Here is a 23,399-nt window from a genome sequence, read left to right as displayed (position 1 = left end):
GACCCATTTGTGACAAAGCTTTAACTTCCTGACTGATGTCTTTAGATGTTGCTTCAATATATCCACATACTTTTCCTTCCTCATGATGCCATCTATTTTGTGAAGTGCCCCAGTCCCTCCTGCAGCAAAGCACCCCCACAACATGATGCTGCCACCCCCGTGCTTCATGATTGGAATGGTGTTCTTCAGCTTGCAAGCATCCCATTTTTTCCTCCAAATACAACGATTGTCATTATGGCCAAACAGTTATATTTTTGTATCATCAGACCAGAGGACATTTCTCCAAAAAGTACGATCTTTGTCCCCGTGTGCAGTTGCAAACCGTAGTCTGGCTTTTTTATGGCAGTTTTGGAGCAGTGGCTTCTTCCTTGCTGAGCGGCCTTTCAGGTTATGTCGATATAGGACTCGTTTTACTGTGGATATAGATACTTTTGTACCTGTTTCCTCCAGCATCTTCACAAGGTCCTTTGCTGTTGTTCTGGGATTGATTTGCACTTTTCGCACCAAAGTACGTTCATCTCTACGAGACAGAACGCGTCTCCTTCCTGAGTGGTATGACAGCTGCATGGTCCCATGGTGTTTATACTTGCGTACTATTGTTTGTACAGATGAACGTGGTTCCTTCAGGCATTTGGAAATTGCTCCCAAGGATGAACCAGACTTGTGGAGGTCTACAATTTATTTTCTGAGGTCTTGGCTGATTTCTTTTGATTTTCCCATGATGTCAAGCAAAGAGGCACTGAGTTGGAAGGTAGGCCTTGAAATACATCCACAGGTACACCTCCAATTGACTCAAATTATGTCAATTAGCCTATCAGAAGCTTCTAAAGCCACTTTCTGGAATTTTCCAAGCTGTGTAAAGGCTCAGTCAACTTAGTGTATGTAACCTTCTGACCCACTGGAATAACTTGTGTCATGCACAAAGTAGATGTCTTAACCGTCTTGCCAAAACTATAGTTTGTTAACAAGACATTTGTGGAGTGGTTGAAAAACGAGTTTTAATGACTTCAACCTAAGTTTATGTAAACTTCCGACTTCAACTGTAAGTAGACATAATTGCAAATGATTACATCCTTCCAATAGAAAAAAAAACTATTTAGTTACGAATTGAACTTCATATGGGATGATTTCACTGAACAACAAAAGAAAGGGAATATTGAATGATCCCCAATGATCCATCGCATCTCCCAAAAACATTTTCAACATACATCTGTAGAATGATAGTCTAGAAACTAAAGATTTCGTTGTCTTCCTCTCAGGCTTCCATGTCTTCTTCCTGGACCTCCTCAATGTCCACCTCTTGAACATCAGACTCTGAGGGCTCATCTTCACTGTCACTTTCCAACCGTGTTGAGGATGGCTCATTGTCAGGCTCAAAAAGTCTCAAATTTGCCTGGATGGCCACCAATTTTTCAACCCTTGTATTGGTCAGCCTGTTGCGTGCTTAGGTGTCTGTGTTCCCAAACAAGGACCAGTTGCGATCTGAGGCAGCTGATGTTGGTGGGATTTGGAGGATGATGGAGGAAACAGGGGAGAGAGCCTCAGATCCACAAAGTCCCTTCCACCAGGTGGCTGATGAGATATGTTGGTACGACTGCCATATTGCATCTCCATCCCAAAGCCCTTGCTTGGAAGTGTACTTCGCCAGACTGCCAAGAACCTTGCCCTCATGTAGGCCAAGGTGGCGAGACACGGTAGTGATGACACCATAGGCCTTGTTGAACTCCGCACCAGACAGGATGCTCTTGCCAGCATACCCTGTGGTCCAACATGTACACTGTGGTGTGCATGGGCTTCAGGCAGAAGTCTTCACGCTTTTTTATGTATTTCAGAACTGTAGTTTCCTCTGCTTGTAGCAACAGTGAAGTGGGAAGGACAGTATGGATTTCTTCTCTTACATCTGCAAGCGGAGTCTGAACATCAGACAGAATGGCATTGTCTCTCTCAATCCGCACAATCGCTACTGCTATAGGTTTCAGGCTGCTTTACAACTCTCTCCCAAAATACATCATCCAGGAGGATCCCTTGATGGGGCTGTCCATATCGGCAGACTGTGATATGGCCATTTCTTGGAGAGACTCCTTCCCCTCCAGGAGGCTGTCAAACATGATGACAACACCACCCCAACGGGTGTTGCTGGGCAGCTTCAATGTGGTGCTCTTATTCTTCTCACTTTGCTTGGTGAGGTAGATTGCTGCTATAACTTGATGACCCTTCACATACCTAACCATTTCCTTGACTCTCTTTAGAGTGTATCCATTGTTTTCAGTGTCATGATGTCCTTGAGGAGCAGATTCAATGCATGAGCAGCACAGCCAATGGATGTGATGTGAGGGTAGGACTCCTCCACTTTAGACCAAGCAGCCTTCATGTTCGCAGCATTGTCTGTCAACAGTGCAAATACCTTCTGATTCCAGGAGGACCGTGGTGTCTGATTCATCATTTTCACCTCAAATAGATGTAGAGGGACTTTTTTCAGAGGTTGCTTGTTGTGAGCGCTTGAGGGAACCTTATGCACTTGGCCTGATGATTCTGCATCTTTGTTGCATTCTTCACATATGATTTGGCCCAGTATCTGCAAATATACACAGCTTTTCCTTCTACATTATCTGCAGTGAAATGTCTCCATACATCAGATAGAGACCCGTGGCGTTTTCCTGTGAAGATTGGAAAAGTTAGATTAAACAACTCCTTTGTAAGATAAATGTTTTACAATGAAACATGTATGGAAACAGGTGAATTAACACTCATCAGTTAGCAGGCTCAAGCAAGCTAAAACCCACATGGTAGCAAAAACTAACTAGCAGAAATTGTTAACAAATTAGAAATGATTTAAACACACTTTGCTGTAGGCTACTATTTACTAGTTAACAAAAAAATCATGTATGTCATATAAAATATATTCACCCCACCCAGTATTGTAATCAAAACGAACCAGAAAGCATGTAGTCCTTGGCTCAGACAGTGTAGTAGTGTGGGCTCAATAGCATCTCATTAGTGTGCAAGATCTTGAGAGTGCACTGTACATGTGATTGAAGAGTGCACTGCACATGCAGAGGGTTGAAATTTCATTTAATTGGGGTTAGTTTAACCAAAATATGCCACAATAATTGCCTTATGTGTATCCCACATAAAAGGTTGTTATAAGCTAACTTTTTGATGAATTTAAGTAAAATTCCCCAAATTCCAGTGCTTAACTTTCCATGGAAAATTTCCCGGAAAGTTTCCGACCCTTTGCAACCCTACTCACCACTCATGGCTTTTAATAGCCATGTCTTGTGGATAGGTAGACCAACTCTTGGTTTGCGTTGTTAGAAGCTTGTGCCCGGCAGTATTGCCTTTAATGTCTAGTGTATCATTTTGAAAACCAATAAAGACTGTATATGGGTTAAGTAACTTTTGTCCCTTTTAGGATGATTTAAAAATGGCATAATGCTAGAAGACTGTCAACTATATTCATTCCTTGTGTTTTAGCTGTGTTGCAGAGACCACCACTTCTACAGTCATGCTGAACACACTGTTGGATAGACACACAGACTGACGATGGACTGACCAGTCCTCTCCACCAGTCCCCTCCCCCTCATCTCTGTATTTGTGCTTGCTGGATCCTGGTCAGTGGATCCTCGGGCGCTGTGCATCATGGCGTCCAACGGTTGGGCTGGAAGACATTCCCTGTGGCGGTTCCTTTCTCCGTTTCGAAGCAGGCAGGAGCGTGTGGTGCTGGCACGCAGCGATAGCATGCCGGGGGAACACGTGCTGAAGATCACCATCACAGAGACCACGATAATCGAGGCAGATTCAGGGGTGTGGAACTCCAAGTCGCTGGTCTACCTGGGCCTGTGGTACTTCTTCAGCTTCTGCACACTTTTCCTCAACAAGTACATCCTATCTCTGCTAGAGGGGGAGCCAAGCATGCTGGGTAAGGAACAGGCATCCACACACACACTCAATTTCAAATTGTCAATACTCCAATCAATAGATGATAGTTGGTTGATTCTAATCAGTGTACTAAGGGCCTCAGGGGTAGAGGACTCAATTCCTACATGTTGTTGTACCATGGTTTATTGGTTTTAATTGATTTGTAGGCGCTGTTCAAATGGTCTCCACCACCATCATAGGCTTTCTGAAGATGTATGTGCCTTGCTGCCTATACCAGCACAAGTCCAGGACTGAGTACCCCCCCAACTTCCTCATGATCATGCTGTTTGTGGGGCTCATGAGGTGGGTCTGCACTCTGACTCTACTTTCAGCTGCATTGTTGAAGTTATTTGGTTGGTTTGTTTCCTTTTGTTAAGTTGGACTAATACATAACTAGCTTTTATTTCCATAATGACTAATGTTAATTGATCAATGTTTATTTTGTGATCATTTGAGTGTTGTTTCCATAGTAGGAGTATCAGTGCTACCAAAATGGTTGTTGAACTTTAATGGCCACTAAATGGGTATATTTTAGGGAAGTGAGATGCTGCACCTCAATATCAGCTCCTCTATCATTACAGATAAACAGTTTGACAATCTGGAAAATTGAAACGGACTTTGTGTAGCAGAGGTTCAGGTTCAGAGTGGATGTAGTGTGGGATTGTCTTCTGGTCTGAATGCCACTGACCTGTTCCGTTCTGTAGGTTCACCAGTGTGGTGCTGGGTCTGGTGAGCCTGAAGAATGTGGCCGTTTCCTTTGCCGAGACGGTGAAGAGCTCTGCGCCCATCTTCACTGTCATCATGTCAAGGCTGATCTTGGGGGAATACACAGGTAAAGCACATACACACAGTGAAGTGTCTGGCTGAGTTCCAATCCAGAAAACCCTTCACTATCCCCTTATATGCACCCTTCATTATGTTCTTAGGATTCGGTCAGGGTTTCATTCTGTAAACATTCCCGTCTCTAGTATCAAATCAAATTGTATTTGTCACATGTTTCGTAAACAATAGGTGTAGACTAACAGTGAAATGCTTACTTACGGGTCCTTCCCAACAATGCAGAGAGAATTTTTTTTAAAGATAATAACACAAGGAATAAATACACAATGAGTAACGATAACTTGGCTATATACACGAGGTACCAGTACCGAGTTGATGTTCAGGGGTACGAGGTAATGGAGGTAGATACAGTGCATTTGACATTGTTCCACATTTTGTTCATTACAGCCTTATTGTGAAATGGATTAAATAAAAAAAATCCTCATCAATTTACACACAATACCCAATAATGAGAAAGCGAAAAAATGTTTTTAAAAATGTTAGCAAATGTATTAAAAATAATAAACATATACCTTATTTGCATAAGAATTCAGACCCTTTGCTATGAGACTAAATTAAGCTCAGGTGCATCCTGATTCTATTGATCATCCTTGATATGTTTCTACTACTTGATTGGAGACCACCTGTGGTAAATTAAATTGATTGGACATGATTTGGAGAGGCACACACCTGTCCATATACGTGCCTGTCCATATCAGTGCATGTCAGAGCAAAAACCAAGCCATGAGGTCGAAGGAATTGTCCGTAGAGCTCCGGGACAGGATTGTGTTGAGGCACAGATCTGGGGAAGGGTACCAAAAAATGTCTGCAGCATTGAAGGTGCCCAAGAACACAGTGGCCTCTATCATTCTTAAATGGAAGAAGTTTGGAACCACCAAGACTCTTCCTAGAGCTGGCTGCCTGGGCCAAACTGAGCAATTGTGGGAGAAGGGGAGGTGACCATGAACCCGATGGTCACTCTGACAGAGCTCCAAAGTTACTCCGTGGAGATGGGAGAACCTTCCAGAAGGACGACCATCTCGCCACACTCCACCAAACAGGCCTTTATGGTAGAGTGGCCAGACAGAAGCCACTCCTCAGTAAAAGGCACACGACAGCCTGCTTGGAGTTTGCCAAAAGGCACCTAAAGATTCTCAGACCATGAGAAACAAGATTCTCTGGTATGATGAAACCAAGATTTAACTCTTTGGCTTGAGTGCCAAGCGTTACATCTGTAGGAAACCTGGCACCATCCCAACGGTGAAACGTGGTGGCAGCATCATGCTGTGGGAATGTTTTTCAGCGGCAGGGACTGGGAGACTAGTCAGGATCGAGGCAAAGATGAACGGAACAACGTACAGAGAGATCCTTGATGAAAACCTGCTCCAGAGCGCTCAGGACCTCAGACTGAGGCAAAGGTTCACCTTCTAACAGGAAAATGACCCTAAGAACACAGCCAAGACAACACAGGAGTGGCTTTGGGTCAAGTCTCTGAATGTCCTTGAGTGGCCCAGCCAGAGCCTGGACTTGAACCCAATCTAACAATTCTGGAGAGACCTGAAAATAGCTGTGCAGCAACGCTCCCCATCCAACCTGACAGCGCTTGAGAGGATCTGCAAAGAATGGGAGAAACTCCCCAAATACAGGTGTGTCAAGCTTGTAGCGTCGTACCCAAGAAGACTCGAGGCTGTAATCGCTGCCAGAGGTGCTTCAACAAAGTACTGAGTAAAGGGTCTGAATACTTATGTAAATTAAATTTTTCTGGTTTATATTTGTAATAAATTAGCGAATTGTTTTTTAAAAACTGTTTTTGCTTTGTCATTATGGGTTATTGTGTGTAGATTGAGGAAGGGAAAAAACTATTTCATACATTTTAGAATAAAGCTGTAACGTAACAAAAATGTGGAAAAAGTCAAGGGGTCTGAATACTTTCCGAAGGCACAGTATATTTTATATATACAATATATATATATATATATATATATATTCACACACACTACTGTTCAAAAGTTTGGAGTCACTTAAAAATTTCCTTGTTTTTGAAAGAAAAGCAAAAAATGTTGTCCATTAAAGTAACATCAAATTGATCAGAAATACAGTGTAGACATTGTTAATGTTGTAAATGACTATTGTAGCTGAAAACGTATGATTTTAGTGGAATATCTACATAGGTGTTGTTAGGTTCTTATTTTTAGAGTAAATAACTCGACGGACACTAGAAAAGCTTAACCAAGTGTAATTCTTCCCAAAGGGTTGCTACAGCTGCATTCAGACATCACGTTTCCAGTACTCCAATTTAGACACTCCTTCTCTCCAATACTTATTTTTTATGGTATGACAGGAAGACGAAGTGATAGAGTAATAAACCGTTCTGTCTCCCTTAAAACCTCTCTGGGCTAGGTCGGACGTTTGCGTCCCACCCTAGTCAACAGCCAGTGGAATCGCGTGGCGCGAAATACAAATACCGTAATTTCCGGACTATAAGCCGCAACTTTTTTCCCATGCTTTGAACCTCGCGGCTTATACAATGACGCGGCTAATATATGGATTTTTCACGCTTTCAAATTTTTTCTCTCCAAAAAAACACATTCTGTTACATGCTCAGTTTTTTGGCGGCATGAAGCTTTCATTAGACCAATGAAATTGCCGAACGGGTTAAGGTCAAACAACTTTTTTGTTTACTGTTTAGATTAAATCGAGCGCTCTCAAACTTCCCATCATTCTGATTACGGTAGTCATTTTGTCACCCTCATCATGGCAAAGACACAGAGAAATGCATATGATGGAGCTTTCAAGTTGAAGGCGATTGATCTGACTGTTGGAATAGGAAATAGAGCTGCTGCACGGGAGCTTGGTCTTAATGAGTCGATGATAAGACATTGGAAACAGCACCGTGAGGAATTGACTCAGTGCAAAAAGACAACTAAAGCTTACTGCAAATGTTTTATTTTTTGTTATAAGCCGTGTTTCGTTAAAGCCCATTTATTTTTGTTACAAGCCGTGTTTCGTTAAAGCCTGTGTAAAGTCCATTTGTTTCAATGTACCGGTAGGCACCTGCGGCTTATACACATGTGCGGCTTATTTATGTTCAAAATAATATATATTTTTTAATTCAGTGGGTGCGGCTTATATTCAGGTGCGCTCAATAGTCCGGAAATTACGGTACCTCAAAAATGCTATAACTTCAATTTCTCAAACATATGACTATTTTACACCATTTTAAAGACTAGACTCTCGTTAATCTAACCACATTGTCCGATTTCAAAAAGGCTTTACAGCGAAAGCAAAACATCATTAGATTATGTCAGGAGAGTACCCTGCCAAAAATAATCACACAGCCATTTTCAAAGCAAACATATATGTCACAAAAACCAAAACCACAGCTAAATGCAGCACTAACCTTTGATGATCTTCCTAGGACATTATGTTATACAATACATGCATGTTTTGTTCAATCAAGTTCATATTTATATCAAAAACCAGCTTTTTACATTAGCATGTGATGTTCAGAACTAGCATACCCACCGAAACCTTCCGGTGAATTTACTCAATTACTCATGATAAACGTTGACAAAATACATAACAATTATTTTTTAAATTATAGATACAGAACTCCTTTATGCAAACGCTATGTCCGATTTTAAAATAGCTTTTCGGCGAAAGCACATTTTGCAATATTCTGAGTACATAGCTCGGACATCACGGCTAGCTATTTTGACACCCACCAAGTTTGGGGCTCACTAAACTCAGAATTACTATTAGAAAAATTGGATTACCTTTGCTGTTCTTCGTCAGAATGCACTCCCAGGACTTCTACTTAACAACAAATGTTCTTTTGGTTCCAAATAATCCATAGTTATATCCAAATACCGCCGTTTTGTTCGTGCGTTCAGGTCACTATCCGAAGGGTAATGCGCATTTCGTGACAAAAAAAATCAAAATATTCCATTACCGTACTTAGAAGCATGTCAAACGCTGTTTAAAATCAATTTTTATGCTATTTTTCTCGTAAAATAGCGATAATATTCCAACCGGGCAACGTGGTATTCATTCAAAGGCTGAAATAAAAAAATGGAGTAGTCTCGTGAACGCGCATCTCAGTCTCACTGTCCCCAGGGCTGACCACTTACAAACTCTGCTGCTGTTCTTTGCCCAGAGACAGCAGACACCCCATTCCACTTTCTGGCGGCTTTAGTGAGCCAATGGAAGCCTTAGAAAGTGTCACATTACAGCACAGATGCTGTATTTTCGATAGAGATGCAACAGAAGGACAACAAATTGTCAGACAGGGCACTGTATGGAATCTTCTCAGGTTTTGGCCTGCCATATGAGTTCTGTTATATTCACAGACACCATTCAAACAGTTTTAGAAACTTTAGAGTGTTTTCTATCCAAATCTACTAATTATATGCATATTCTTGTTTCTGGGCAAGAGTAGTAACCAGTTTAAATCGGGTACGTTTTTTATCCGGCCGTGCAAATACTACCCCCTAGCCCCAACAGGTTAAGGTGACCTGACCTCAACCCCCTTGATGTCTAATCCAAAGCTCTCCACCCGTATCACCTATTGCACTCCCGTGACTTGTTCCCGTCCACCCAGCACATTCCAAAGCCATCTGTCTCCTACAGATTACCATTAACTTCTGATGTAACAACCATGCTCTATCACCCCGCAGATACTATAGTATTACTTCTGATCTATCATGTCTTTAGTATAGTAATGTTCAAAGTTTACCCAGAATCCAACAGCGTACAGAGGCCCATTATCAGCAACCATCACTCCTGTGTTCCAATGGCACGTTGTGTTAGCTAATCCAAGTTTATCATCTTAAAAGGCTAATTGATCATTAGAAAACCCTTTTGCAATTATGTTAGCACAGCTGAAAACGGTTGTCCTGATTTAAATAAGCAATAAAACTGGCCTTCTTTAGATTAGTTGAGTATCTGGAGCATCAGCATTTGTGGGTTCAATTACAGGCTCAAAATGGCCAGAAACAAAGACCTCTCTTCTGAACCTCGTCAGTATATTCTTGTTCTGAGAAATGAAGGCTATTCCATGCGAGAAATTGCCAGACGAGCCATTTAGCTCGCATCACCGGGCTGCTGGGTTTCACTTTGTATTCCTTGATAGTTTGCTAACACCGCAACATCGGACGAGTGTAAGAGCCAACTTTGTAGGATTCGATCTTAGTCCGTTACTGATGCTTTGCCTGTTTGATGGCCCGTCGGAGGTCGTAACGGGATTTCTTAAAAGCGTCCGGATTAGTGTCCCTCTCCTTGAAAGGGGCAGCTCGAGCCTTTATCTCAGTGTGGATGCTGCCTGTAAACCATGGCTTCTGATTGGGATATGTATGTTCGGTTAATGTGGGGACGACGTCATCGATGCACTTATTAATGAAGTATGACTATGTCCTTAAGTGTTGTGACTATGTCCTTAAGCTGACGTGTGTGTGTGTGTGTGTGTGTGTGTGTGTGTGTGTGTGTGTGTGTGTGTGTGTGTGTGTGTGTGTGTGTGTGTGTGTGTGTGTGTGTGTGTGTGTGTGTGTGTGTGTGTGTGTGTGTGTGCGTACGTACGTACGTAAACTACTGTAGGTATGTGGGTGAACCTGTCCCTGTTTCCTGTCATGGCTGGTCTGGCCCTCTGCACTGCATCAGAGATCAGTTTCAACATGCTGGGCTTCTCCGCAGCCCTCTCCACCAACATCATGGACTGGTAGACACACACACACACACACACACACACACAGTAACACAATAGTACCAGCTTTGATAACTTTTCTCACATTTCACAGTTTTGTCTTTTCAAGGTAATGTAACACCACATGTTTTCATTGTTCTCTTCATATTCCCTTTCAGTTTACAGAATGTTTTTTCAAAGAAGCTACTAAGTGGGGACACCTACAAATTCAGGTAAGTTGTTTTTAGTTCTTCCATATTATAGTAAATGAATGTAGGTATATTATGCCCAGTTTTATATCCTGTACTAGATTATAATGCCTGTTTAATTGTATCATAGGAATACAAAAGCACAATACATCAGTTTTTTAACAGATGTGTAAAGAATGTGAGGAGTTGAGGAATTTGATGTTGACTGTAGATTATAGTATGTGAAATCGGTACTGAATAAAATGCTTGTTCCTGTGTCCTGTTTAGCCCTCCAGATCTGCAGTTCTACACCAGTGCAGCTGCAGTCATTATGCTCATACCTGCCTGGGTCTTCCTCATGGTCAGTCACATAAACAGTACAGTGCCTTCAGAAAGTATTCACATACCTTGACTTTTTCCACATTTGGTTGTTACAGCCTGAATTTAAAATGGATTAAATGGAGATGTGTCACTGTTCTACACACAATTACTCCATAATGTCAAAGTGGAATTTCGTTTTTAGAATTGTTAACAAGTGAATTAAAAATGAAAAGCTGAAATGTCTAGAGTGAATAAGCATTGAACCCCTTTGTGATGGCAAGCCTAAATAAATTTGGGAGTAAAAATGTTCTTAACAAGTCACATACTAAGTTGCATGCATGCACTCTGTGTTGCAATAAGTGTTTAACATGATTTTTGAATGATTACCTCGTCTCTGTACCCCACACATACAATTATCTGTAAGGTCCTTAAGTTGAGCAGTGAATTTCAAACACAGATTCAACCACAAAGACCAGGGAGGTTTTCCAATCCCTCGCAAAGAAAGGCACCTAATTTGTAGATGGGTACAAACATTTAAAAGCAGACATTGAATATCCCTTTGATCATGGTGAAGTTGTTAATTACACTTTTGATGGTGTATAAATACACCCTGTCACGACAAAGACACAGGTGTCCTTCCTAACTCAGTTGCCGGAGAGGAAGGAAACCGCTCAGGGATTTCACGATGAGACCAATGGTGACTTTAAAACAGTTAGAGTTTAACAAGTCACATACTAAGTTGCATGCATGCACTCTGTGTTGCAATAAGTGTTTAACATGATTTTTGAATGATTACCTCGTCTCTGTACCCCACACATACAATTATCTGTAAGGTCCTTAAGTTGAGCAGTGAATTTCAAACACAGATTCAACCACAAAGACCAGGGAGGTTTTCCAATCCCTCGCAAAGAAAGGCACCTAATTTGTAGATGGGTACAAACATTTAAAAGCAGACATTGAATATCCCTTTGATCATGGTGAAGTTGTTAATTACACTTTTGATGGTGTATAAATACACCCTGTCACGACAAAGACACAGGTGTCCTTCCTAACTCAGTTGCCGGAGAGGAAGGAAACCGCTCAGGGATTTCACGATGAGACCAATGGTGACTTTAAAACAGTTAGAGTTTAATGGCTGTGATAGGAGAACACTGAGGATAGATCAACAACATTGTAGTTACTCCACAATACTAACCTAAATGACAAAGTGAAAAGGAAGCTTGTACAGAATAGAAATATTACAAAACATGCATCCTGTTTGCAAATAAGGCACTAAAGTAAAACTGCAAAAAATGTGGCAAAGCAATTTATAACATTGTGTAATCGCTGCCAAAGGTGACTCTAACATGTATTGACTCAGGGGTGTGAATACTTATGTAAATTAGATATCTCATTTTCAATAAATCTGCTCAAATGTGTAAAAACATGTTTTCACTTTGTCATTATGGGTACTGTGTGTAGATGGGTGAATAAAAATATATTTAATCCATTTTGATTTCAGGCTGTAACACAACAAAATGTGGAATCAGTGGTATGAATACTTTCTGAAGGCACTATACTACTGTACTATTGAGTATATTGCATTTGTAAATGGCCTAATACAGAAGCTTGTCTGTTCTACGAAATATATTCCCAAATGTATTCTCAAATATTTTATTTTCTCTGTTACACTGTGTGCTCTGAACTGATATGCATGATTGTTGCTGACAATCCGATGTTCAGAAGAAGAATTTGTCTATAATGCGCATCACCGCGCGGCACTCAACTCAACACTGGTGTGTAGCTGCTGGCAAAGCAATTCAAAGCCTATACTTCATCACTCAGAATGCAACTTTCCAGTGCTACTATTCTTCTCATGTAGGCTGTTGTTGTTAAAACTAAATCAGACAACTCCATTGTAGAATAGTTGACCTATTTACCTGGTCAGCCAGTGTGTTCTATGTGAGAGAAATACTCCTCAAGGCGCATTCAATTTGCGAGAGCCATACGGAGGAAAACATGTATTTTGACAAGCGGTCAATGCACAACTATTCTTAATGCAATCGTGGGAAAACACTTTTGAAGACAGTTTTGGCCTTTGTTAAGTCAAGAGGGGGTCCCAGTTTTCTATTGCTACCACATTTATTTCTAAACTCCTTCAATTGCACAAGTGGCATTGTTTTTACAAATGCAGTTACAACCAGTGTTTGAAGCATTGTTAGGTGTAGCTTGTGGTATAAATTCTATAGGAAGAGAGACTGCAGATTCTTTCAAACAACAACTTTATTATAAGATTGACAAAAAATGAAGCAATTAACCATTACTAAGAATAGTTCAGAGTTGAATGCTCAACAAACTGAGTTGTCTCTCTCCTCTTATAGAAAGTACATTCTTTAATCTTTGTGACAGTTAGCAGATGTGCAGAAACAGGCCCTGGGAACAGAGTTTTAAAAAGTAATTTAGCTCTTCTGTGTAGATCAAGATGGCTAACATCGCCACCATTCTCTGTTCTTCCTGCCGATCGTAAACACAGGTCGTCACATACTGAGGTCATGCCCAAGTGGCTCATAAATCTTAGATTTATGACTACAGTACGAGTCAAAAGTTTGGACACACCTACTCATTCCAGGGTTTTTCTTTATTTTGAATATGATGTCTGGCAAGTTTCTTCGTCTTTTTACACAAATAACAAATTAACTATATACTGTTCAACACAAAACCCTCAAAACAAAGTTTTAGCGATTGTTTCATTGCGGCGTGATACAAAGTTGGACTATTTGTAAACATCATTCGTGCTCTCGCCCATATACTAACAATTTTAATATGTTACCTATTAGAATACACTGTCTTTGAATCTCGCAAAGATTATCCAACCCCAATATCAGCTCCAATTCTGTCGCCATTTAACATTATCCGGGTATTGTTACTGGTCCTATGGTCAGAGACATGGGTAGTAAGTAGTCTTATTGCTTTCGATTCTGTCCGTTTCCCCACTAAATATAATACTTTTCCTGTCGTAAATGTAGCCAATTTCAACTCTATTTTCTCTACACTCACTTTTCCAATGACCAACGGCCCCACACCTAAAACAGGGTGACTTTCACTGTGACTGTATTCACCACACACACGGCTGCCAAGTGAGCGGAATTGGATTCTACTCAAAACCTCCTTTACTATTTCATTCCAATGAAAAATGTTTCAAACCTCTCGTCAAAGCATACGTACACATTTTATCAACATACTCACATACCCAAGCTGTGTTCGAATACAATTACATACCGGCCATGTTCAACGGGTGTTGAGCATTAGTAAATTCAACAGTTATTCTGCGCTCTGGCACATTCAGACTAGAATGCTCTGAAATCGGAGCACATAGCCAGAGCGAATTTACGAAGCACCCGATTTTACAATGTTCATTGAGAACGCACAATGACAATACCATTTAGCTAAGCTAAGAATGATGTAAATAATACACGTTGGGTAGTTAGCATATAGTTAATATACCAATTTAACACTCAGAGTGCAAAATTGGGGCCCACTATACATGTTACTGCACAGTAGGCTGTCTTTGGGTATGGTCCCTGTCAGCCAATTCTGTTCATAATATAAAGCTCTTGTCAATGGTGAGAAATTTGCGGTGCAATGTAAGCCAGTCTGTGACATAAAACTGCCTTTCTGTTTCCAACAACTGCCAGCAGTTGACAAAATGTGGTCAATAGGGTCATAATGTGACCGGTCAATATCCTGTATGTCCCATGCATAGTACCAATCACATGTTGAGACCGTGTCGAACAGCATCATGAGATGACATGTCTCATGAGGCTGTACAACACTGAGGCCTTGTCCTTTGCAAAGAATATTATCCCCAATTTACAGAAAGGTCTCTTCCTGACAAATTTACAGGACAACATGCAGAGTAAATTAATTGACGAATGTGTTATCAACTTTAACAGGCAGGGGCATCGTGAGCAACTCTTTCATAGTCACTCCCGAGGCTCCCACAGTGCTGACTGATTCATTTGACATGGGAGGTTCGGACATTGCAGCGCCAGTGTCTACTAGAAAATTGACACAAAGCAATAGTGTTTAATTAGGAACGTCTCCCTTTCTTATAATTCAAATGATATACTCCCGGTCAAAAGTATGGGGTCACTTAGAAATGTCCTTGTTTTCCATGAAAACATACATGAAATGAGTTAATTGAGAACACACATATAGGCACACTTGATCTCGCACGCCCAACAAAAGATAAGAAGGTAGGCTACTGAACATAAAGCAAAAAGTTGGTTATTAGAGTTTTTGACTATTCCGTTTAATACAATAGATAACGAATTGCCTACAAAACAAAGACAAATGTTTTGAAATAATCTGGCATAAATTTGATAGAAGCGGGACAATTTATTTTCCAGTCAATGCTGGAGCCTAAACTATAGCCTATTATGTTTAGGAAGTTCATGTCCATGGAAAAACGACTGTGCAGGGTCCACAATGCAGCTCTCTACCCTGGAGTATATTGTATAGCCTAGTGTGTACCGGCCTACATTTGTTTTGAATATACACTGAACAAAAATATAAACACAACATACAACAATTTCAAAGATTTTACTGAGTTACAGTTCATATCAGGAAATCAGTCAATTTAAATAAATTCATTAGGCCCTAATCTATGGATTTCACATGACTGGGAATAGAGATATGCATCTGTTGGTCACAGACCTTAAAAAAAGTAAGGGTGTGGGTCAGAAAACCAGTCAGTTATCTGGTGTAACCACCATTTGTCTCATGCAGCACGACACATCTCATTCGCATAGAGTTGATCAGCCTGTTGATTGTGACCTGTGGAATGTTGTTCCATTCCTCTTCATTGGCTGTGCGAAGTTGCTGGATATTGGTGGGAACTGGAACACGCAGTCGTACATGTCAATCCAAAGCATCCCAAACATGCTCAATAGGTGACATGTCTGGTGAACATGCAGGCAATGGAAGAGCTGGGACATTTTCAGCTTCCAGGAATTGTGTACAGATCCTTGTGACATGGGGCCGTGCATTATCATGCTGAAACATGAGGTGATGGCAGTGGATGAATGGCACGACAGTGGGCCTCAGGATCTCATCACGGTATCTTTGTGCATTCAAATTGCCATTGATAAAATGTAATTGTGTTTGTTGTCTTTAGCTTATGCCTGTCCATACAATAACCCCACCGCCACCATGGGGTACTCTGTTCACAACGTTGACATCAGCAAACCGCTCTCCCACACAACGCCACACACGCTGTCTGCCATCTGCCCGGTAAAGTTGATACCGGGATTCATCCATGAACAGCACACTTCTCCAGCGTGCCAGTGGCCATCTGCATTGCTTGCTGTTTGGGGCTTTTGGCTGGGTTTCTGTATAGCACTTTGTAACATCGGCTGATGTAAAAAGGGCTTTATAAATACATTTCATTGATTGATCAAAGGTGAGCATTTGCCCATTGAAGTCGGTAACCAAGCCAAACTGCAGTTAAGTCAAGACCCTGGTGAGGACAATGAGCACGCTTCCCTGAGACGGTTTCTGACAGTTTGTGCAGAAATACTTTAGTTGTGCAAATCCACAGTTTCATCAGCTATCCGGGTGGCTGGTCTCAGACAATCCCGCAGGTGATGAAGCTGGATGTGGAGGTCCTGGGCTGGCATGGTTACACGTGGTCTGCAGTTGTGAGCTGGTTGGACGTACTGCCAAATTCTCTAAAACGACGTTGGCCCATTGAACATTGAATGCTGAACATTCAATTCTCTGATAACCGGTCTGGTGGACATTCCTACAGTCAGCATGCCAATTGCAAGCTCACTTAACTTGAGACATCTGTGGCATTGTTTTGTGACAAAACGGCACATTTTAAAGGGGCCTTTTCTAGTCCCCAGCACAAGGTGCACCTAATGATCATGCTGTTTAATCAGCTTTTTTATATGCCACACCTGTCAGATGGATGGATTATCTTGGCAAAGGAGAAATGCTCAATAACAGGGATGTAAATGAATTTGTGCACAACATTTTAGAGAAATAAGCTTTTTGTGCGTATGGCACATTTCTATGATCTTTTATTTCAGCTTATGAAACATGGCACCAACACTTTACAAGTTGCGTTTATATTTTTGTTCAGTGTAGTATTGTATTGTGCAGCTAAAGCTACTGATGGCAGATACAAATGATAAAATACTATTACTATCATAATGATCACCAAAATACTGGTATTATATTGACAAATTGTTGTTTTAAAAACAAGCAATGAAAATTCTGTTTGCCTTTTTAAGTTGGAATAAAAGTGGTAAGCTAGCAATTTACCTGATATTTGGTTTGGGGGAGTGCCAACAGTTTGAAGATGTTCTCCCATGTTCCTTTGTGTTTCCAGGACATTTCAGTGATTGGGAAGAGTGGGCGTTCGTTCAGCTGGAGTCCAGACATCGTTCTGCTGCTGCTGTTTGATGGGGCCCTGTTCCACCTGCAGAGTGTCACCGCCTACGCCCTCATGGGACGCATATCTCCCGTCACCTTTAGGTAGGAGTCTGACACACACAGGCAGGGGGCATCTCAATACAGTTAGCCATCATTCCCATCAGTTATTTTACCTCAGTACAGATGAAGGAAAGTGGATAAGGATAGAGAGCCACGTGAATTTATTGAGAAGCCCCCACACCCACTCACTTTCAGGTGGGACTATTGCACTTTCAGGTAGCACTATTATCCTTGACAGTCATTGCATTTAGACAGGCAGGCAGTCTGTCACAGTCACATTCAATAAATATTTATTGCGGCCTGCAGCAGCGTCTAACACCCTCACCTTGCCTCCACAGTGTAGCCAGCACAGTGAAGCACGCCTTGTCTGTCTGGCTGAGCATCATCTTGTTCAGCAACCACATCACGGTGCTCAGCGCTGCCGGCACAGCCCTAGTGTTTGTGGGCGTGCTGCTGTACAACAAGGCCAAGCAGTTTCAGAGACACACCTTAAAGGCCCTGGCCCACGCCCAGGCTCAGGGCCACAACTACAAACCACTACTGCAGGATCACAAGCTCAAAGCATCGGACCGATAGACTCCCCAGGAGACCAAGGGGGAGAGACCAAAGAGGTCTCTTCTCTCTAACTTTGATCATGTAGAACCTGATACGCAGACGATTTGACTAGACCATGTTTTGACTCGCGCCAGTATTACGACGAATGAGGGAAGTCAAAGGTCATCATAGCATGGTAGAAGGATCTGTCACTCAAGTGAGGTTTCGTTCAGTAGGAATGGTCCATTTGAGAGGCTGGTTTCTCTTGAGGTTTCATTCGGCCTCACTTTGATCCATTCTCTGATACCTATGTGAACTTGTCTTAGTGTGTGGTCTGACCGCGGACCACTGTTTGACTGTGGACTGGTGCAGGTGTGAGCAAACTTTTTGGCTTGAGGGCCACATCCGGATTTCTAAATTGAACGGAGGCCACACAGATTTATTTTTGTTTGTCAAAATCTATTTTTGGGCCAGAAACATTCCAGTTATTTTTAAATGTATAGGTCCATTTATATTTCGACATACTTTCTATCTAGTTTTAGACGTTCAAGTGTGGCCTGGAGTGTTTTATTTTTTAACCCAAAACAATTTCCCCCCTCCCCAAAAAACTACTTATTTTAATTTGTTTATTTTTCCCTCCTGTGGGTCGGATTGAATGGGCTCATGGGCCGGATCCGGCCAGGCCGTTGTTTGCCCACCCCTGGGGCCTCATTTATCAAAGTTGCATGCACACAAAAAAAGACTAAACTTTCCTGCGCCAGTTAGGCCTCAAAGTTTGGTGTTTATCCATTTTGAACTTGACGGGAAAGTGTGAGTATCTCCACGCAAATCTCAAGCCAAGCGTACACACTACTTCTAGTGGTTGATCAACTATATTGTAAGCAAATATTGTTATTTCTTTCTTGTCTGTGTGCCAGAGCGCAGAATAACTGAGGAATTTACGAACGCCCGTTGAATATGGCCGGTGTCAGTAAACGTCGGCAAAAAGCATAATTAAATTGTTGCCAGCAGCACCGTTAGTCACCAACCCTCTGGATAACATAAGAACAGCCTAACTAGCTCTGCTAGGACCAGTAAAATGGTCAGAGTGAGCTGTTCTCTCATTTGTGTCTGTAAATAGTTAGCAAGCTAGCCAAAATTAGCCAGTTAGCTTAGGTGCTTGACTGCCATTGTGTGGTCAGAACGCTCAGATCAACCCTACTGCTTGGCCAGAACATCCAGTGTGCACTCTGAGAGCGAAACACTCTGAATTTACGAACGGACAATCTGACAACGCTTTGAATTTACGATCGCCCTCTGAGCACCTCCTCTGAGCACCCCCTCTGACACTCTAGATTGAATTTACGAACACACCCTTAATCTCCGAGCATATACCAAGGCAGGAGATAGAAACACAATCATGTATTTATAAAGAAAATATTTAACAACAATTTGTATTTTGCATGGAAGTGTGGGCTGTAGGAAGCATTTAGTTTTAAATTGTTCAATAGACAAATCTTGCAGAATGTGCGACTAGTGTTTGGCACTCGCTATAGGCGGTATGCATTTTTTGTAAAGAATTGTCACTACAAAAGATTAAAACATTCTGCCCACACCTCTACAGAAATGTGTTCACATTTGCCATTGCGCTTTCTTTTGCAACTATCATGGCCCAGTTCCAACATCTCCAAATCAAACAGCAAATGAAGGCGTTGTTGTTACCATAAGTGAATCAATAGGTTTTCCAGGCGAGGTTGTTCACGAACACACAAATATAGTGTATCAATGAAAACGTGATTATGTTCCGTGCCACAGTTTGATAAATGGCAATAATTTTGTTGCACAGGCAAATCAGTGCCGGACTACCGCATTTTGGCCCCCATAATTGTTTTAAATAGTAATAATTCTGTTTAATAATGCTAAACAAGTTTTAAAGCTAATTTCCTCCAATTCTATGCTATTTGACATGGGTCAGTGATAAAAATTTGCTTTTTTATAGCTCATCTCATGCTATTGTTCACATTTTCTCCATGAGGCTGAGAGAAAATGTTGCAGTTTAAAGCTTATTTCCTGCAATTGTACAGATTTGTTCTATAATTTGCTGTCTTGGGGGCTCCTGACCTCCAGGGGATCCACAACCCAAAAAAGGTTCTGGGCCCCTGGGCATGTGCCCTGTTTGACCGTTTGGTAATCCGGCCCTGACGTAAATCCTAGAATCTCCCAAGTATGCCAGAATTGAGTAAGAAATGTATGCATAGTTGATAAATGAGGCCCCTGGTCTGGTGTGTTTAAACAAGCACTCGGCCAGATGGCCAGACCTTCAGACTTCACTTCACTGTTACACTGTCAATTCCTTTTGTTGTTCCATTCCTTCGCCTGTTTTCAAACAATGTGAAAATTCAGGATTTCTCTCAATGTTCATTGGTGGAAGTGGTTCAATACAAGCCTATTCTTTTCTGCATACTTGCCTTTATGATTTTATTTTTTCCATTGGTCTTAAAATAAATAATGGTTATGGGCACATATTCTCGTTGACAAAACAGCTTTATTCTCCAGATTCATTAGCCACCGTCCATCATAATGTAGAACAGTTAAGGCATTTATTAATTCCAATAGGGCATTAGCTCAGCTGTTTACCAACTATTCACAAGTGAAAAGCAAATATTTGAGGCATTAGCCTGACTACAAAGGTGTGTCTTACCCTCAGGGGAGAAGAGGTAGAGAGTTTGTTTTCCCAAAGCTCACTTTTGACACTGAACTTCTCACAGCAATGTGAAATATTTGAAAGCCTTGAGTGCAGTCTGCGGAGATCATATCATCTGCAGTTCTTACAAATTCACCTATAAAAAAAATATTCTCAAAACTTGCTTTGACACTATTGTTGTTTGTTCTTTTTCTTGCACGAAACCTGAAAGATTCCTTCAGTTTATTTATAGAGAGATTGATTTGGGATGTTGTGGCATTGTGTAGCCTTCCACACCCATCTCTTACTTTATGTGCCACATTGAATCCTGTTATTTGCTATGAGTCAGTTGAATATTTGGCTTTAAAAGGGACTTCACTGTATGGTGCCAATGACTTGATGTACTTTATTTAAAGTGCTGTCCTTCAAGTAGTGCTGTATTTCAAGTACTGTACATGAAACTGTTATTTGCCTTGAGTACATTCCTTTATTGTCTTTGCATTCTTTTTTAACAGCACATTTAATTTTAGTCATTCGGGTTGTGAAACGCCCAAGGTCTCAACCATTTTAACCATTTCCTCTGTCATTTCTCTATATTACCATTTGGGTGATGTAATCTAATATTTGCATTAAACAAGCTCAATTATATCAATTCTGTTGAGGAATCTACAAGGACTGATTTACTCCATTGCCTGCCTGTAGACAGAGAATAAGCGAGCAGACAGTGGGTGTACATCTCCTGCATTCTATCCTGGTTCTCGTCCTTGCCTTGTAACTGAATAATACCGGCATAACCAGGTGTGTGACTTCCCTGGCTATTTTAGCAATTAAGCACCAGGGAGAAACAAAAACCAGCAGTACATCGGCCCCCAAGGACGGGCATCTTCATTACAGAAACCGTTTAAGAACTAATCGGAAGCAAAATAAAGCAAAACAAGAGTTTCTATTGGACAAATTCAGGTAGGTCCCTCCCTTCTGTTTGCTTCCGTTTAAAAAAAAAATGTTAAACAAAATTGGCATAATGAATACGCCCCTGGAGTTGTGCACCCCTGACACGGCTGGAATTCAATTCTTGCAGATTTGTTTGGTGTGTTTGATTTACACCCCAGAGTATCCTGGATAGATGGAGTTGCCAACTTAATTAGAAAATGGCAGTCCTGTGGATTGAAAGAGCTAGGTGCAAGGTTTCGATTCCAACCTAATCTTATTCAACCTCACTATTGAGCATAGGTTTAGTGAAACTGGATCTAATTTTTTGTCCTTTGTCTATAGTGAAAGTGTGGTCAGTTGGATAGGATAAAGCGAAACTACAGAACTGACTACATTTTGTAAGGGGAAGCTGACATAAAAAGGAAATGTGTCTGTTTGCTTGAGTGAATGGCACTGGCATTTCCTTGGTTTTGTTATGGTGTGGTGCTTTTCTCAGACTAACAACAAGTTCAGCAAAGGAAAGTTCCCAATATGTGGATGTCTCAAGTTTGGACAGATCATTTATGTGAATTTGACTACAATGTAATCTTGTGTTCCCTGACTATTGTAATCAATCAATGTTTATAGCTACAAGTTGCAAGTTCTTTCTGACTCCTGTTGACTGATTTTGTTTTCTTAATTATTTTACAAGTGCCACTTTACTTGCACATGAATTGTGCCTTTAGGGCTATTTCTCTGAATTCATGTTCTTGCCAAAATGTGATTTTCACTGATGGTCCAGTGTTGATATGATTACTGTAATTAAGATTTTTACTGTAGACTTCAAAATGTTTAACCGATGGGCTATATCGAATGCTACATAATTTCTACTGTTAAGTGAAATTCTCACCAGGTGACCTTTTTCATCTCATTCTCTGAGAATTTGCTCAGAAACTCGTTTTTTGGTTGTATTTTCTAAGTACTGTATCACTCGTGAAAGAGAGGCCTCTGTCGTTTTTTAAAGAAACCTGTGGACTAAGATTTCATGTTGATGCATTCCCCAAAATGATTGTGTTGGTTGTCATATGAACCAGACATAGTTTTACACTGATTTATCACCACTTTTGTAATTTAATAGCAATATGTCACAATTCACAATATTATACCTCAATCTGTGAGTCACAAGGATGAAAGGGAAAAGTATTGTGTAGGAGTAAGCAGAGATTGACATTCAAGTCTGAAAGGCACCAAACCATCGGGCAAGACAGGAGTTTTGGCTGCCTGAAGGTTATGATCACTTGCAGAAAATGCAAATGAGCTATTTACTTGCAGAAATGCCACCTAAACATAGGGTAACAATCAAAAAATCAGTACTGGAATTCAGAGCTGGCTCAACTTGCCTGACTGCCATAAATACCACAAATTGTCTGTATTTCACTTATACAAATGGGAGGAACCAGAATGATCTGTTTTTAGACTACTGGAATTATTTTCAGTTTGGTTATTTTCACATTAAAAAAAAATTGCCTACTCAATGGGGCAACCTCAGGGCAGGCTTGCACGACTACTCAATTCACTTGCCCCAGGCAATAGGGCAACCCTTAATGTCAATCCCCGGTAAGGGATGAAAATATATCAAAATAGACCTACTGCTAATATAACAAAAAAAATATTGTGAAAAGGGGTAATGTTCACTAAAATTGTCAATGAGGATCCTAATTGTATATTTTGGGGAGCTGTTCATGTTAATTTTATCTGAGATGTAATGATGTTTAATAATCGATAATGTTATGCACATGATTAATAAAATATATTTTTCTTCTGCATTATGTTTTTTGTTTGCTTGTACTGTATCTGTCGTTTTGCACCTAGAAACAGTTGCAACTCCTGTCCA

General features: G+C 40.9%; 1 protein-coding gene across 2 annotated transcripts in view; it reads left to right on the top strand.

The window, feature by feature from the left end:
- LOC106566879 (solute carrier family 35 member E2A) overlaps nucleotides 1-23,331 on the top strand; it is a 45,461-nt gene extending 22,130 nt beyond the window's left edge. For both annotated transcript variants that reach the window (XM_014135407.3, XM_014135406.3), the window contains exons 2-9: nucleotides 3,475-3,919; nucleotides 4,086-4,221; nucleotides 4,623-4,750; nucleotides 10,330-10,450; nucleotides 10,594-10,647; nucleotides 10,891-10,963; nucleotides 17,297-17,442; nucleotides 17,739-23,331. In XM_014135407.3, the coding sequence (XP_013990882.1) occupies nucleotides 3,640-3,919; nucleotides 4,086-4,221; nucleotides 4,623-4,750; nucleotides 10,330-10,450; nucleotides 10,594-10,647; nucleotides 10,891-10,963; nucleotides 17,297-17,442; nucleotides 17,739-17,976 (1,176 nt within the window). In that variant the 5' untranslated portion in view covers nucleotides 3,475-3,639 and the 3' untranslated portion in view covers nucleotides 17,977-23,331. The remainder of the gene's footprint in view (nucleotides 1-3,474; nucleotides 3,920-4,085; nucleotides 4,222-4,622; nucleotides 4,751-10,329; nucleotides 10,451-10,593; nucleotides 10,648-10,890; nucleotides 10,964-17,296; nucleotides 17,443-17,738) is intronic.
- The last annotated feature ends 68 nt before the right edge of the window (nucleotides 23,332-23,399 follow it).

Source organism: Salmo salar, chromosome 13, assembly GCF_965601325.2.
Source record: "Salmo salar chromosome 13, fSalSal1, whole genome shotgun sequence".
Lineage (NCBI taxonomy): Eukaryota > Metazoa > Chordata > Actinopteri > Salmoniformes > Salmonidae > Salmo > Salmo salar.
Note: the sequence above shows the minus strand (reverse complement) of the source record. Positions and strands in the feature narration are given on the sequence as shown.